This window comes from Enhydra lutris, unplaced genomic scaffold (assembly GCF_002288905.1).
Source record: "Enhydra lutris kenyoni isolate GAN:26980312 unplaced genomic scaffold, ASM228890v2 scaffoldscaffold22, whole genome shotgun sequence".
Lineage (NCBI taxonomy): Eukaryota > Metazoa > Chordata > Mammalia > Carnivora > Mustelidae > Enhydra > Enhydra lutris.
The window spans coordinates 2,191,401-2,206,364 of record NW_019154106.1 but is presented as its reverse complement, the minus strand read 5'-3'; the positions used below and the strand labels follow the sequence as shown (position 1 = coordinate 2,206,364).

The following is a 14,964-nucleotide window of genomic DNA, read 5'->3' as shown; positions in this document are numbered from 1 at the left end:
GAGTACTCGGGCTACTGCTAGTCCCACCTTGAGGGCTCGGCCCAGGTGGACACTGCCCAGGAGGGCTGTATGGGTCTGTGATGAGGCCCAGAGATCTCTTTGTTCTAGATGGTGACCGAGTGCTTCAGGTTAAACATAGAGTTTTGATGGGTTAGAAGGGGGTTTGTTTCTTCTGATGCATAAAAGTAATGCATACAAACACGAAATGTTTCTAGACTATAGAAAAGTACTGGGGTGCCTGAGTTGATCATCCAACTCTTGATTTCGGCTCAGGTCCCAGTTTCAGGGTTGTAAGATTGAGCCCCGTGTCAGGCTCTGTGCTCAGCATGGAGTCTGCTTGTCCCTCTCCCCCTGCTCCTCCCTTTCTCTCTCTCTCTCTAAAGTAAATAAGGGGCGCCTGGGTGGCTCAGTGGGTTAAGCCTTTGCTCTCAGCTCAGGTCACGATCTCAGGGTCCTGGGATCGAACCCCGCATCAGGCTCTCTGCTCAGTGGGGGGGCCTGTTTCCCCCACCCCCTGCCTCTCTGCCTACTTGTGATCTCTTTTTCTTTGTTAAATAAAATCTTTTAAAATTTTTTTAAATAAATAAATCTTAAAAAAAAAAAAAAAGAAGAAGAACGTCAAGAAATATCAAAAGGCAAAGAATCTCAGTTACCCGACTGTGGAAGGGAACAGACCCCACTTACTTGTCTGTGTTGTGTCTGATTTTCCCCTTAGTGTAGCAACATGAACCCTTCACCCGGTGCTGAATATTCTCTGGAAACATGATTTTGGACAGGCTGTGTTCTACTCCTGTTCAACGTGCCGTTGTTTTCGGTTTTCCACTTTTACAAGTAATGCCTCAGGGGACACAGCAGCACACGAGTGTTTGGGTATTTCCTTAGCATAAGTTCCTGGAAGGAGAGTTACTGGACCCAAGGGACATTGAGGTTCTGCTTTGTCTTTAAGGTGGATGGGGCTGTTAGAGGGCTTCTTGGGCTCATCAAACCCGGGAGGTTTTTTTAATTGCCATTTTGGTAAGGAACAGACAGCAGTTCTTTTAAATATTTTATTCATTTATTTGTCAGAGAGAGAGAGAGAGCGTGCACAGACAGAGAAGCAGGCTCCCTGCTGAGCAAGGAGCCCGATGTGGGACTCGATCCCAGGACGCTGGGATCATGACCTGAGCCAAAGGCAGCCACTTAACCAACTGAGCCACCCAGGCGTCCGGACATTTTGTGGGATTGAACTTTCTTCCCATGCTTGATTATTTGTTTTGTTTCTTTTGTGGATTCCCTGTCCGCGCCGGGCCCCCCAACCCCTTCTACCGGGATGTTCGTCTTTCTAACGCTGTTGAGGGGCTCATTTCTGCGAGTGAGGATGTGAGTTGTCTGTTAGCCTGAGTTTATCTTAAGGAGACGGACAGGCGCACTGCCTTCTTTCGCAGGCAGGAGGGTGATTTCCTTTTCCTTGGCTCTTGCAGCCTGCCGAAGGCCGTCCGGAGGAGGATCAACGCGCTGAAGCAGCTGCAGGTGCGCTGCGCCCACATCGAAGCCAAGTTCTACGAGGAGGTGCACGACCTGGAGAGGAAGTACGCCGCCCTGTACCAGCCCCTCTTCGACAAGGTGGGCCGCTCCCTCTGCGCTGCCCGCGCCGTGTCCGTGCATCCTTCTCGTAGGGCCCCACGTTGCGGGGCGGAGGATCCCGAACGGTTCTCCTTCAAGCCCCAGACTTAGAATCTTACGTTATAAAAGCGTCGGTTTTCACGGGCTTTTCACAGACGTGATGTACAAACTGACCTCGAGTTTCTGACTAACCCGCCCTGACTCTAAGACGGTCTCATTCTTACTCAGAGAAGGGAGTTCATCACCGGGGACGTGGAGCCGACGGACGCCGAGTCAGAGTGGCACAGTGACAACGAAGAGGAGGATAAGTTGGCGGTGAGTGTTTGCGAGCGAGCTGGGGCTGCTGCAGCGGCGCTGGGAGTAGGAAGTCTGTCTCAGTGTCACAGAGGACAGCGCCCCTGACGACGGGGGCCTCTTCGCCCTGAGGTTGGCCGCTGCGATTTCTTTCTGATCGGACCACGGAGCGGCCGGTGGGTCCGGTGTCCGTTAATTCCGTGACCTGGCCAGGCTCCCGCTGCTCCAGTGTCTAAACAGCTCCGTGCCACAGGATGGCGGGATGTGGGATCGGATGAGTCCAAAAGAGAACGTCGGCAAAGTCTTCCATCGAGACAGAAGCGAAGTCCCACAAGGGGAGGGGCCCCTGTGTCGGCAGCCCCTGCGGGGTCAGGGTTGTGCAGAGGGCTTGGTGGGGGGTCCGGGCCGCCACCCTCCAGGACTGGGGCGGTGACCCAGGTAGCTGTGGCGCCCCCAGCCCCTTGGGCTTTGGAGCTCCTCCTCGCCTCACAGCCTTCGGCCCCGTTCCAGAGCCGCGGGAAGATCCAGTGCGCTACAGGGTAACTTGGTCCGCCAAAGTTTGTTGGGAAGACAAGTAGCTTTTGTCCTTTTTTAATCCATCGGGGCTCCTTCGTAGGCATTTTTTTGCAGTGTGTGTTGGTTGTAGTGACCGGTGCTTTGATCTTTCAGACATACCGTAGAAGCTGGCCTAGTTGAGGCTGTGGCTGTGGTTGAGCCTAGTTGGGCATCATTTCCTTGTAGCTCAAGAAATACCAGCCTCTGTTACTCTCTAAAGCCCCTTACGGTCGTTCTCACACGAGACTGCCACATGACGGAGTGGCTGCACGTGCCGTGGCTCCGGTTAGTGCTGTGCCCGACCTCCCTGGGCCTGCCCGTTCCCGGGGCCCCGAGGTTAGAAGAGCCGCTTCTGCACGTCACATGTAGCCTGTCCAGTCGCCCCCCCGGTGTTGGCGAGCAATTCCTTCCTGGATGCCTGTAGCCTCCTCTTTGTCGGACGGACACGCTGCTCGGCGCTCCTTGTTGCCAGGGCACTGGATTCTGGCGGGCGCTGGGTGGCTGGTTGTCCCGGGATGGGCGTCTCATAGAGTGGCACTTGACACCTTCCCCGAGGTTGATGGCATTGTACCGTCTTCTAAAATTATGTCACAGAATCACCTCTGAAGGGAGTGCTCTGATTGCCTAGGAACATTTAAAGTGGAACGTGCGTGGAGGTCTTGCAGGTGCGGAGAACGCAGTTTTGTTTTTTTGTTTTTCTTGTTTAGTTTAAAGATTTTATTTTTTTGACAGATCACAAGCAGGCAGAGAGGCAGGCTGAGGGGGGGGGAGTGGGTTCCCTGCCGAGCAGAGAGCCCGATGCGGGACTCAATCCCAGGACCCTGAGATCACGACCTGAGCTGAAGGCAGAGGCTTAACCCACTGAGCCACCCAGGCACCCCCGGAGTACACAGTTTTTGACATTTGTGCAGGATTCCGAAATTTACACTCTGTGTTAAGCCACCGAATGTAAATGTGTTGTTTTGTGCTAAGTGTTCTGTTTGGCATCTTCATTTTTTTTAGGGCGACATGAAAAATAAAGTAGTCATAGCAGAAAAAGAAGCAGCAACAGCAGAGGAGCCAAACCCCAAAGGAATTCCAGAGTTCTGGTTCACCATCTTTAGAAATGTAGATATGCTAAGTGAGTTAGTCCAGGTAAGCAGATTTCTGCCTTACAGAGAGAGTTTTTAGTCTTGGTAACTGTTTACTTACGAACCACTTAACCGAGAGTTGAGCGGTTGTTCGCGGTGGGTGGAAAGGCACTTCGTGTGCCCGGCAGCTCACCTGAGTGGTCTCGATCTCCTGAGGTGGGGGTCTCGCTGTCGTGCTGCTGGGAAGCCTGCCCCTCTGCAGCTGAGCCACGATTGGCGTGGTCTCACCTTCTTCCTGAGGCCTGCTGCCTTACGCAGAAAGCCTTTGAACAGACTCGAGACCCTTCCCCACCTTCCTGTGAATGAACAAGTGGGAAGGTGTGCGGGCAGGAGACCAGAAAATTGGCCAACAGGGTCCGAAGCTGACCCGAGATGTTTCTTCAGAGACATGAGGCCCAGCAGGCCTGGTTGATCCCTGTTTGCAGCGGCAGCAGGTGGTCGTGTGAAAACAAGTCAGGCTCTTGCCCTCCCTGCCTGGCCTGGATGGTTCCCAGTGCGCCGGACCAGAGAGAAGTGGCACCATGGTGCTGACTGCTCGTCGTTGCACAGATGTGTGTGACTTCCTGTTGACCCCTGCGTGCACTAGTGAGCCCCGGCGGGGGACATGTGTGTTGTTTGGGAAAAGCCCAGTAGAAATTTCTTCTTTTCTCTTGTTAATCAGGAGTATGATGAACCGATCTTGAAGCACCTGCAGGATATCAAAGTGAAGTTTTCAGACCCTGGGCAGCCTATGGTGAGTGCTGATGGATGGAGCTCCTGGTTGGCACAAACAGGTCAGGCTCTGAGGGTGAGGGGCTCGGAGCCGTGGCAGGAGCTGCACAGCTGGCCACACACTTGCAGGGTGGTCGGCCGGTCCTGAGCAGGCTGCTCACCAAGAACTAGAATGTTCTCACGTGGCCTTCCTGGGTCTTGCCCAACAGTGCTGCACATCCTGGCAGGCAGCTCAGGCCACGGGCTGCCTGTGGCAGGTGAAGGAGTCCACGTAGCCCAGGACTCCTTGGCCGTGGTGTCTGCCACGCCATGTGCCGCTCTTGGCTGGCTTGTTCTGTGTCAGAGGGGACAGTGTCTTTCTCCTAAGCATCTCCCAGGTTTGTGAGGATCTGACGTCTGTAAAGCAGGGTGGCAGGTATGCACTCAGATCCGAGCGGCACTTCACTCTTGTCTGTCTGTTCGTGTCCATCTGTCCTCGCTGTGTTCAGTTAGCAAGCGCATGCACGTGCATCGTCGGTGTCCGACGTAGCGTTCAGTGACTCATCGGTTGGGTGTGACCCTCGGGGCTCATCTCAGCACGTGCCCTCCTCAGTACCCACCACCTGGCAGCCACACCCCCACCCCTACTTCTGACCCTCGGTTTGGTTCCCTAGCAGCACCTTAATAGAAAGCCGAGATGCCCGTGAACAAAGTCTCCTGGCTTTGACCCGAGACGTAGCTGCAGATGGGCAAACCTGAACAGCGGGTCCTGCTCTGGCCGCCACACAGCGCCCTTCCCCACGACCTGCTGCGCCGAGAGGGGCCTGACTGAAGCCAGCCTTTCCTTTCCTCCAGGGAATGGGCCCATCACCCTGCGTGAGTGGGTCCTCGTGGAGGCACTGTTTGTGGCCTGCTAGCCTAGCTGTGGCTGACGGGCTCCATTCCGGTGCCACAGGAGCTCCAGTGGCTTCTGACTGACTGACTTGTGGCTCTCGGTTTCAGGCCCTGGGGACACGGCCCGGGACCTGGGGTCTGGCTCCTCCCTTCCCATCGCAGAGCACTAGCTCCAGGTCACAGATGAGGGCCAGCTTTCGTGGGATTTCCCTCCCTGGTCCTGGCGGAGGTGTCTTGCTGGAGGCAAAGGACAGGGGGACACACGGGATGTGTCCCTTCAACTTTTCCTGCTGACCTCACTCTGGGAGGTGACATTCAGCTTCCTCTCGGCTGGTGGGGGCCTGGGCAGGAGCTGGAGTGATGCCTGTTCCCAGCCAAGGGGAACCCCTTTCCTGCTGCACCTGGTTAGTGGGGCTATCGCAGGGCCTCTTGGCTGGCCGGTGCAGGGGCTGGGCCCTGGCGCCCCCCCGGAGGCCGCATGGGGCAGTCGGAGGCCGCGGGCTTGCATCTGGGGGGTGGGAGCGCGCTCTGGAAGACTCCATCCTTTCTCTCCTGACACTTCTTTCTCACCTGTGCGTCGTGCAGACTCCGTTTATTAATTTTTCCCCTTTGGATCGATCCTTTCTTTTCTTCCTTTGCTCTTAGGAGACTCTGTTTGGTGATTTCCTGGGTCTGTTTTCTTTCTCAGCCTGACGCTCTTCTCCCTCTGTTACTGCGTCTCCCAGACAGGCAGGGCCCTAGTCTGGGTAGAGCACGGGCCAGGCACCTGCCCTGTCGGGAAGTCATGCGTGCTGCCTGGGCAACGCTGAGAAGAACAGGGAGGTGTAAAGGACAGCAGATGTCTCCCCTGTGGAGTCAGGCTCCCCATAGTCTTCGTCTTTTCAAAATTATCATGAAATATTTTAGACGGTAAAATTAGAAATACGAACCACCCGGCGTCCGAATGAACCCGGGCCAGTGTGTTTGCTTCTCCCGTGCCCACACCTCTGCTCCTCTCCAGGGTCTCCACGCTTCTCTTGCAGCACAGCGGGGTGACATGTGTGGACACTGTTGTCCCGGCTCTGCTGGGCGGAAAATGGTTACTGTAGCCTCCGTAGTCCGGGAAGTGCTTGACTGCCGTGGTCCACGCGCGCCGCTGCCACCTCCGCCCCGTTCTCAGCTGTTGCATTATCACTGGCATTCTTGACCCCAAATCTTTGTTTAGAACTTGGGTGATTTCCTCCGTTTAGATCCATTTTAGTGCAGTTTTACTGGGTTCAAGGAGGTGAACATTTATAAGGCCAGAGAATGTTCATTTACATATTTTTAACATTTTGTTTTTTTGTAGTCATCGTGGTTTTGTCTCCGTTTTGAATTAATTCCAAGCGTGGCACAGTTCCCTGTGCCGTCTGCCCGGACTGCAGTGGCCAGCAGGGCCCGCGGGCAGGGCGGGCACGGGCGGTAGCGGCCACGTGTACCCCGCTAGGCGGGAGCGGGGTCTCAGTTCACACTTAAGTACGGGCACTGTTGGGCCTCCGCTGTGTGCTTACGGCTGACTGGCTAGAGGGGACGGTGTGGGATGGAGGCGGCCTCATCTTTGGGCCCGTTTCTGTTGGATTCGAACCCTCCTTCCCTGCCTTCCTTCCGTTTCAGATAGGAGCGAGCGAGCATGAGCCGGCCAGGGGCAGAGAGAGAAGCAGGCTTCCGGCTGAGTGGGGCGTCCAGTGCTGGACTCGATCCCAGGAGGCTGGGATTGTGACCTGAGCTAAAGGCGCTTAAGGCAGACGCTTCACCAACTGCGCCAGCCCCAGACGCCCCTTGAACCCTTTCTTGATTCATCCGTAGTCGTGTGTGACACTCGACCAGACAGAGGCCCTGGGGAAGGAGAAGATAGGAGAACGTGAAAGAAGGGAGATGACGTGCTCGGTCTGGAGAGCTGGTGGGAAAGGAAGTGGGAGATGAAGAAGAAGAGTGTGACCCGCGCCCGCATCGGGGGTGAGGCGGAGCCCCTGCGTGGCGCTCGTGAGCCCTCCCTGTCCCCTGGGGTGCCCGTCCACGCTTGCGGGCACAGCCTGCAGACTTCTGGGCTCCTAGCAGCCTCCTCCCTGACTGAGCACTCGCTTCCGGCTTCAGGGTGGGTGCCGCCGCCCTTGGGCTGGGGCCAGGAGCCGAGAGGGGGTTCGCGTGGGGTGCCGCGGCTGTGCCTGCTCTCTGCCAGGCCGGGGCCTCGAGCTCTGCAGGACGCGGTTTCCCCTTATCCTTAGTGGAAGTGGTTTGGTTTTAGTCTTTTAAATCTATTTTTTCCCAGTTGGTAAGTTGTGTCCTAGTAATGAAAATTGAAGTAACTACCATTTAGCAAGCATTGCCTGTATAAACCGTTTTCCAAGTGCTTCCAGAGGTCAGTCCTCTAACCAGCTCGGGGAGAGAGGTGGGAGGCTGTTCCTCCGCTTCGCAGATGAGGAAGCAGTAGCACAGAGACGCAGAGTGACTCGCCACGGTCACACGGCACTTGCAGGCCTCACAGATACTTGTAAAGTCTCTGTAACTTACTGAGCTGGCGTCCTCCTTTCTTCCCTGAACGAGGGCTGAGGTGAGCGTCTGTGCACGTAGCGGTGACGCCGGCACCCAGGTGGCTTTCCCAACCCATGAGCACCTCAGGGTAGCATTACCGGGTCAGAGAATTCTATTTTACTCTAATTTCTTGATGTTGTTAGATGGTCCTTTGTAGAGCTGCCTACAGTCCGAGTGGGCCTGGTTTCCCAGCACCCTTGCCGGTGCTGCCGCTGCTCATACACGCTAAGAGGCAAATAAGGATCCTCCCTGCTGCCCCTTGACTGGATTTGTGTCTGCTGCTTTGTCCACATCCTGCGGCCGTTTTTGCTCCCCAGATCACACGGCGCTTGGTGAACAAAGGCTGAACTTGTCCTGGGTGTGGTTTGAGGAGGCCCAGTCGATGCCCCCCGACCCCACCCCACCAAGAGTCTGGCCCCCTTGCGTGACAGGGAAGGCGGTGCTCTGCCCGAGCCCACGTGCCAAAGGAGGGGAGGGCTGGACGCTGCCGCCTGGTTTCCGCGGCTAGTCCAGACCCCCTCCCCACCTCCGAGGGGGGAGGCCAGGGCAGCAGAGGGAAGCTAGGGTTTCCCAGGCGAGCTTAGACTCTGCTGGGGAGGGGGCTCAGAGGGGCTGCTCGGGCTGAAGTACGACAGGTATTCCCCCACCTGTCATTTGTGTTTGAACTTGGTGCTGCTGATTTTTGTAATGAAGAAGCTTTTCTTGATACGTGGCCATACCTGTTGAACTTCTCAGTAACGGTTTCTGTCCGTGGCATCGTGCCCAGAGAGGCGCTGGGCTCTGGTACATACCATGTGGTTCGTAAAGTCTCACTGGCTTGTCGGTTTTTAAGTGGCACTTACCTGAGTTTTTGTTTTCAGTCTTTTGTATTAGAGTTCCACTTTGAACCCAACGACTACTTCACCAATGCAGTCCTGACAAAAACGTACAAGATGAAGTCAGAGCCGGATAAGGCCGATCCCTTTTCCTTTGAAGGTCCTGAAATAGTTGATTGTGACGGGTAAGAACGTGCCATTTCAACTTTTTCTGAAACAAAAACAGATGATTTTAGAACTTAGCGAGTAAGAAATTAGGAACAAAGCAAAACGTTTTCAGTTTTCTTAAAATCCCAGTAGACCAAGATTTACGTTAAATAGACTTCTGTGGGGGGTTGTGGCGGCCTGCGCTGGGACACGAGTCATGAGGTCACGTGTCAGGTGGGGGCTGGTGGCCCAGTCTCCACCTCGGATGCAGGACTAGACCCTAGGCTCCTCCGGGACTCTGTCCTCACTGAACCAGTGGAGGACCGCTGTGAGCATTTGCTGAGAGACGGGCGGAGTCCGTGCAGGGCGGTGCGAGGCAGCTGCTTGCTGTGGGAATTGGGGGGCGTTTAAGTGTTTGACTCACGGCGGAGCACCTTGTGATTTCAGGAGCGATCACCAGGGAATGTGGTCTGGAGTTCTTCCCTCTTAGTTTGTTCTTGGTGGTTTGGGAAAGTCTGCTTCTTTGGTTTGGGAAATTATTAGTGAATTGGCATGATTACCCTTGTTCACTGGAACCAAATACTCCTGGATCTCCCGCGGGAGCAATTCAGAGCTTTATCAAAATGATGGCCACGGTGACCCTGACAGCGCATTCCCCAGGGCCGGCGGTCCAGGTGCGTTCCCGAGCAGACTAGTCACGTGCTGCCCAGGGGGTCCTCGTGGGTGCGCAGGCGCTGGGAGGCGAGGAAGCGTGCGGGCTCGCCCCCGGCCCAGCCCACTTGGCAGCCGGGACCCAGTGCGCTCGGCCCCAGTCAGAACTCGGTGCAGCGGTCACCTGCCGCCTCTCCAGCTTGTCCCGCCCGCTCAGCTGCTTGAGAACTCGGGGCTGTGAGTGGGTGACTTCAGGTGTGCTCCAGGGCCTGGACAGAGGCAGCAGGTGACAAGCTCTTGAGCATCCTCTGGGCACCCTAGCCCAGCCTTGACCAGGCTTGGTCATAGCAAATATGCTTGGGGAGGGTCTCGGGAGAAGCCCCCGGCTTCCGATGGTGCTCCCTGCCAGGGGGCGGCGGGGGGGGGGGTGGCAGCCCATGCCACTGGGCCAGTTCCCCTTCGCTGGCCGTCACCTGGACTTGAGAGGTGTGCAGTGCCGGCTGGCAGGCTGGTTGCCTACGTCGTCCACGTTCGGCCTCTCACTGTGCCTTGTTTACTGGGGACGTTCGTGCGTTTCTCTGGGTGTATGTCTGTGTGCAAGATGGCTGTCTGTCCCCATAGGTGTGTTATTGACTGGAAGAAAGGGAAAAACGTGACAGTCAAAACAATCAAGAAGAAGCAGAAACATAAGGGCCGAGGCACAGTGAGAACAATTACCAAACAAGTTCCCAACGACTCCTTTTTCAACTTCTTCAGCCCGCTGAAAGGTGAGTGGGGTGCGTCGTAGACACCGATGACGTGCTTTGTGAAGTCGCATCGTTACCGCGGGGTCTGGTCTGAGTCCTCTGCCGAGCGTGGCCAGTAAGGACACGTTTGCTGTGTCAGGAGCCATGGTGCCGGTGCTCACGGGGTGGGGGAGAGGGGGTAGCAGGAGGGGAAGGCCTGGCGGGCGCTCTGAGCTCCACACTGAGAAAGCTGGACGGATGCCCAGAGCGCCCCAGCCGACGCTTCCACACCTTGGGGCTGTGGCCCTCTGGCGGCCCCGGGGCCACCCGTCCTGCTACAGGCCCCCTCTGTCGCCAGTCGCTGGTTGCAACCCAGGTACGCCTGCACAGCTTGGGGAGAGTCCCCCACCCTCTCTTTCTCATAAATTCTGCTTTATTTTTCTCCGTGACTTGGTAGAACTCAAGGGGTCTTGGGGTTTATAGATCGTGACAACACAAGTAGTTGGATTTCTAGTTTGAAAGACTTAGCTTGGAAACTCCGATTTTTTACTCCCCTAAGTCATAAAATAAAGATGGAAAGTTTGACCTTGTGGAGGGTGAGCAGCAGGTTTCAAGAGTAAATACTGGCGAGTCTTTTTTTTTTTTTCAAGGTTGTATTTGTTAGAGAGAGAACCAGCAGGGAGAAGGGTGGATGGGGGAGAAGCAGGCTCCCTGCTGAGCAAGGAACCCCATGTGGGACTCGATCCCAGGACCCTGGGGCATGACCAGAGCCGAAGGAGACGCTTAATGACTAAGTCCCCCGGGGACCCCAAATACTGGCAGGTCTTTTTCTTTTTCCTCCACCTTTTTTTTTTTTTTTTTTTTTTTTTTTTTTAAGATTTTCTTTATTTATTTGACAGAGATCACAAGCAGGCAGAGAGGCAGGCAGAGAGAGGGGGAAGCAGGCTCCCTGCTGAGCAGAGAGCCCGATGCGGGACTTGATCCCAGAACCCTGAGATCATGACCCAAGCCAAAGGCAGAGGCTTAACCCACTAAGCCACGCAGGCGCCTTAATACTGGCAGGTCTTAACAGAATTTTCTAAACTTGAGAGAATGTAAAGGCCAGACCAGTTCGCAGTGTTAGAGTAGCGCAGATCAAACACTTTTCCTCTTTGTTGTCCATGAACACAAACAGACTGAAATGAAATGTGGAAATGCCGGCCCTGCCTCCGTAATTGGTGGGTGTGTGAGCTGTTTGCCCTCAGCCACAGGGGCGCTCCGCACTCAAGTGTGAGCCTTGGACCCAGACTTTATCTCGGAGCCCAGGGCCCTCGCTTCTCAAGCTCCGCCCCTCAGCCTTGGGCCCGCATCTTTCTGGGGTTTGTCTTTGAGCTTAGGGGATGCACGTGTGTTGGTTCGGGGGTGACAGTAGCCACAGATGGACTTGTTCGGTTTCCTTGTTTTAGACCAGGGAGCCCCTTTGGCAGTCACCTGTGAGCTTTTGCTGTGAAGCAGAGGGGCTTTGGTTCCTGAACGCAGTGGTTTGTTGCAAGGTTTCTTAAGATTGGATTTTAAGTAATTTAATAAAATCAAAATGAGATTAAGTGGACTCACAATTTGGAGGGAGGTGACGTTCGGCATTCTAAAACTTTCCTATGATGGTTGTATAACTCTAAAAATGTCCCAGGGGTCGTTGAATTTTACACGTCAGCTGTCTGGTAGATAAATTACACCTAAACATAGCTATTTTTAAAGGAATTGCACATCGTATCAAGTGATGAGCTCTGTAAACAGGTGTACAGTGACCGTTGGGGGGTGATCAGGCAGGCCAGGAAGAAGTGTCGGAGAGCAGGAAACGTGTTTTGAAATGAGGGAAACAGAAGCTGGCTGGTCCGGTGCCCGCCTCGTCCTTCAGTCTACAAAACATGTCCCAAAGTCACGTGAGCAAAAGTCCTTGACCAGCGTCCCCAGACCCAAATCTTAGTCTGCGGGGGTTGCTCACGTGCCGAGACGCAGGGACCGTGGTGCGGGGTGGTATTGTCACGGGGGTGCCCAGCCCGTGGGGAACAGCCACGCTGGGAGAGGCCTCGAGAGGCAGGATGAGGCCAGTGTTCTGAGCCTCCAGCTCCTGGCAAGACCTGGCCTTGAACAAGCGTCACTCAAGTCCCGGATTTGAGTCCCGTGATCATTCAAGTGTCACTGGCTTTGTTGATTGGTTTTAAGTCCCTGTCTTTCCTCGCCCTTGGCTCTGGGTCGGGCTCTGGCCAGCCGCACACATGCATGTTGGGGTGGGAGGGTGGGGGGTGCTCTGTGGTGGGCAGCGACCAGCAGCCCCCTCCTGCCCACGGGGAGTCTTTCCATTTCGCGGGAGGGACGCTTTGGCACCGTGTGCGCGCCTTCCCCCTTGCCGTGCGGACGCCCGTGGTGTCGCCCCACTGAGTGTGGCGCTTCGGAAGCAAGGCTCGAGGATTGTCCTCTTCCCGACAGTCCTGCAGGGTTGCAGGCCCCGGTACACTTTCCTTAAGGCGTAAATGCACGGGGCGGCCACAGTCTGGGGCTCCTGATGGGCCTTTCCACCTGTTGGCGCTGGGCTAGGATACTCTTCTCCCCAGCTGGCGTTCCCAAGCTGGGCAGGCCAGGGTGGGCGAGGGGGCACAGTCAGGGTGCCGTGGGAGGCACGGGTGCGCCCTATCCCACCTTCACTACACGTGTGGCTGCGCACCGTGTGCCTGCAGAAGCTTTGGTCGTCAGCGTAACCTGCGTGTTTTGTGTTTTCCCGTAGCATCCGGAGACGGAGAGTCCCTGGTAAGTGCTGTGTCGTCCTGAAATCTCTCGTGCTGTCAGACAAACCCTTTATCTCCAGAGCGGGGCCGCCGTCTTCTCAGTCCCTCCTTCCTCCTCCCGGGGACCCGGGGTACCCTGCGTTCACGACACTGCAGCGTGGGGCCGGCGCATGTGGGACCGGGGCGCCCCGCCATCCCCAGCAGTGCTGGGTCCCCCAGACCAAGGGTGCGGGGCGGGGGGCGTGGGGCTCACCCATACACACGAGTTAACGTGGAGGTTTTCTCTTCTCAGGACGAAGACTCGGAGTTCACATTAGCCTCTGACTTTGAAATCGGACACTTCTTCCGTGAGCGGATAGTCCCGCGGGCTGTGCTGTACTTCACGGGGGAGGCCATAGAGGATGACGACAACGTATGTGGATGGGAGCTCCTGGGGGCCTGCCTCCGGCGGTGTGGGGCACCCTGAGCAGCAGCCTGGGGGCCCCCTGGTGTCGGGGGCTGAGGGCCGAGCAAGGGCTTGGGTGCTGTGAGAACGAATTGCCACCCCCATCCAGGGACAGCACCCTTGGAAGGTCCCAGTGCTCACCCTGTCCTGCTGAAGGGCTGTAAGCTTTGGGTGACTTGGAAACGGGAGGAGAATCTCCATTTCAGAGGTCTGGTAGCAGGAAGAGGTTACCCATGGAGCTGACGTCTGCTAGCCTGTGGTGTGCCGGCCCCGAAGACTTGAAACCCGTGGTGCACGGAAGGGCGGCTGGGCTGCGCAGGCCCCTCTCTCCCCCTCCCCTGCTGGAGCACAGCCTCGCCAGCAGTCCTCTGACGGTCACCTGAGGTTGTTCTTCGTCCTAACCGAGGCTCAGCTTGCTGTGTCGTCTGGATTTGTGGGAATAAAGTTTGGGTTTCTAGTGGGCTGCTAGTAGTATGTTTCAGATAATGGTTCCCTTGCTCTGAGAACGTGTGTTTCCTGGAAGGTTCTGGGTTCTCTAAGTGGTCTGTCGGGGCTTCAGGTGGGCAGCAGGAGCCGGGCAGGTCGGAGCAGCTTAGGGCCAGAGGCAGTGAAGGGCTGCTTCTCACGGTCTCCGTGCTGGCGGTCCCAGCCGGGGGGCGCGGCCTGTCCAGTGCGCGCTGTGTAGTCTGAGACTTGCTCACTCCGAAAAGGCCGTTCGTCCGTCCCTGCGCTGGGAGGTGGTTGTGGGTAGCAGAACACGCAGGCACACAAGTCCGTGTGGTGTGGGCTTATCCAAGCGCTCGAGTGTTTGCTAGGGCTTAAGGTGACACAGCAGTCTGCAGACCAGCACAGTCCGTGGAACGTTCTAGACACTAGAGCTGTCTGTGGCCTGCCTGCTCTGCCAGTGTGGTGGAACTGGCCCCACGGGAGGCCCGAGGATGTGGAATGGGTCCGTTAGCAGCTGGGGAACCACATGTTCCATTTTACGTAGCGTAGCCCGCAGAGTCTGGGGACCACACACTGAAGAGCCATCTCTAGCCCAGTGGTCTCCGCGCTTTGTTGATCACACACCCGTCAGTTCTTAAAGCACGGGACGCGACTTAGTGTTTCTCTTTACGTAAGATACAGGCCGCGCGGCTGGTCCGGGTGAGTGGTGCACGGCTCTGCTGGTCTGTGCACGCCTGCGCCCCCGGCTCCTCTGGTGCTGGTGCTGGTGCTGCTGCTGAGCCGTGTGGTTGTGGGGGGCGCCCCACCCGGGCCTGCTGGGCTCGGGGTCCTGGCTTCTCCATTCACGGCCGTAGAGCCTCTGTGCTGTGGCGTCCTCATCTGAACATGGGATTGAAGGTCGTGATTTTGGTGGCTCGTCAGGCTCTTGGAAGAACCCCTGTTGGCACTGTGACTCACGTTGGGATAAAGATGGGTTTGCAGGGGTCCGATCTGTTGGCGGCCTTGCACACACACTGGACGTCGGTGCGGGAGGGATGGATGCAGGAGCGCTGGTTTTGTCTTCCATGTGTTCCATGGGCGCTGTACCCCACTTTGTTACCCCTGCTCTACATCTGTGTGAGATGTGTTTGCTGCAGGGCCCTGCAGGTCCCATCAGGTCCAGAGCAAAGTGATCTGAGAACCTCAGAAAATCCGTGCTTGAGTCTGTTTGAGGCTAGTTCCAATCTGAGCTAAGATGTGATTGGCTACAAGACCTCA

At 56.3% G+C, this 14,964-nt stretch overlaps 1 protein-coding gene across 2 annotated transcripts in view; it reads left to right on the top strand.

Moving 5' to 3' along the window:
* LOC111150313 (nucleosome assembly protein 1 like 4) overlaps positions 1 to 14,964 on the top strand; it is a 43,030-nt gene that overhangs the window by 20,740 nt on the left and 7,326 nt on the right. For both annotated transcript variants that reach the window (XM_022507767.1, XM_022507765.1), the window contains exons 8-15: positions 1,461 to 1,602; positions 1,831 to 1,917; positions 3,454 to 3,585; positions 4,243 to 4,314; positions 8,576 to 8,715; positions 9,950 to 10,095; positions 12,815 to 12,837; positions 13,108 to 13,227. In XM_022507767.1, coding sequence (XP_022363475.1) covers positions 1,461 to 1,602; positions 1,831 to 1,917; positions 3,454 to 3,585; positions 4,243 to 4,314; positions 8,576 to 8,715; positions 9,950 to 10,095; positions 12,815 to 12,837; positions 13,108 to 13,227 — 862 coding nt within the window. The remainder of the gene's footprint in view (positions 1 to 1,460; positions 1,603 to 1,830; positions 1,918 to 3,453; positions 3,586 to 4,242; positions 4,315 to 8,575; positions 8,716 to 9,949; positions 10,096 to 12,814; positions 12,838 to 13,107; positions 13,228 to 14,964) is intronic.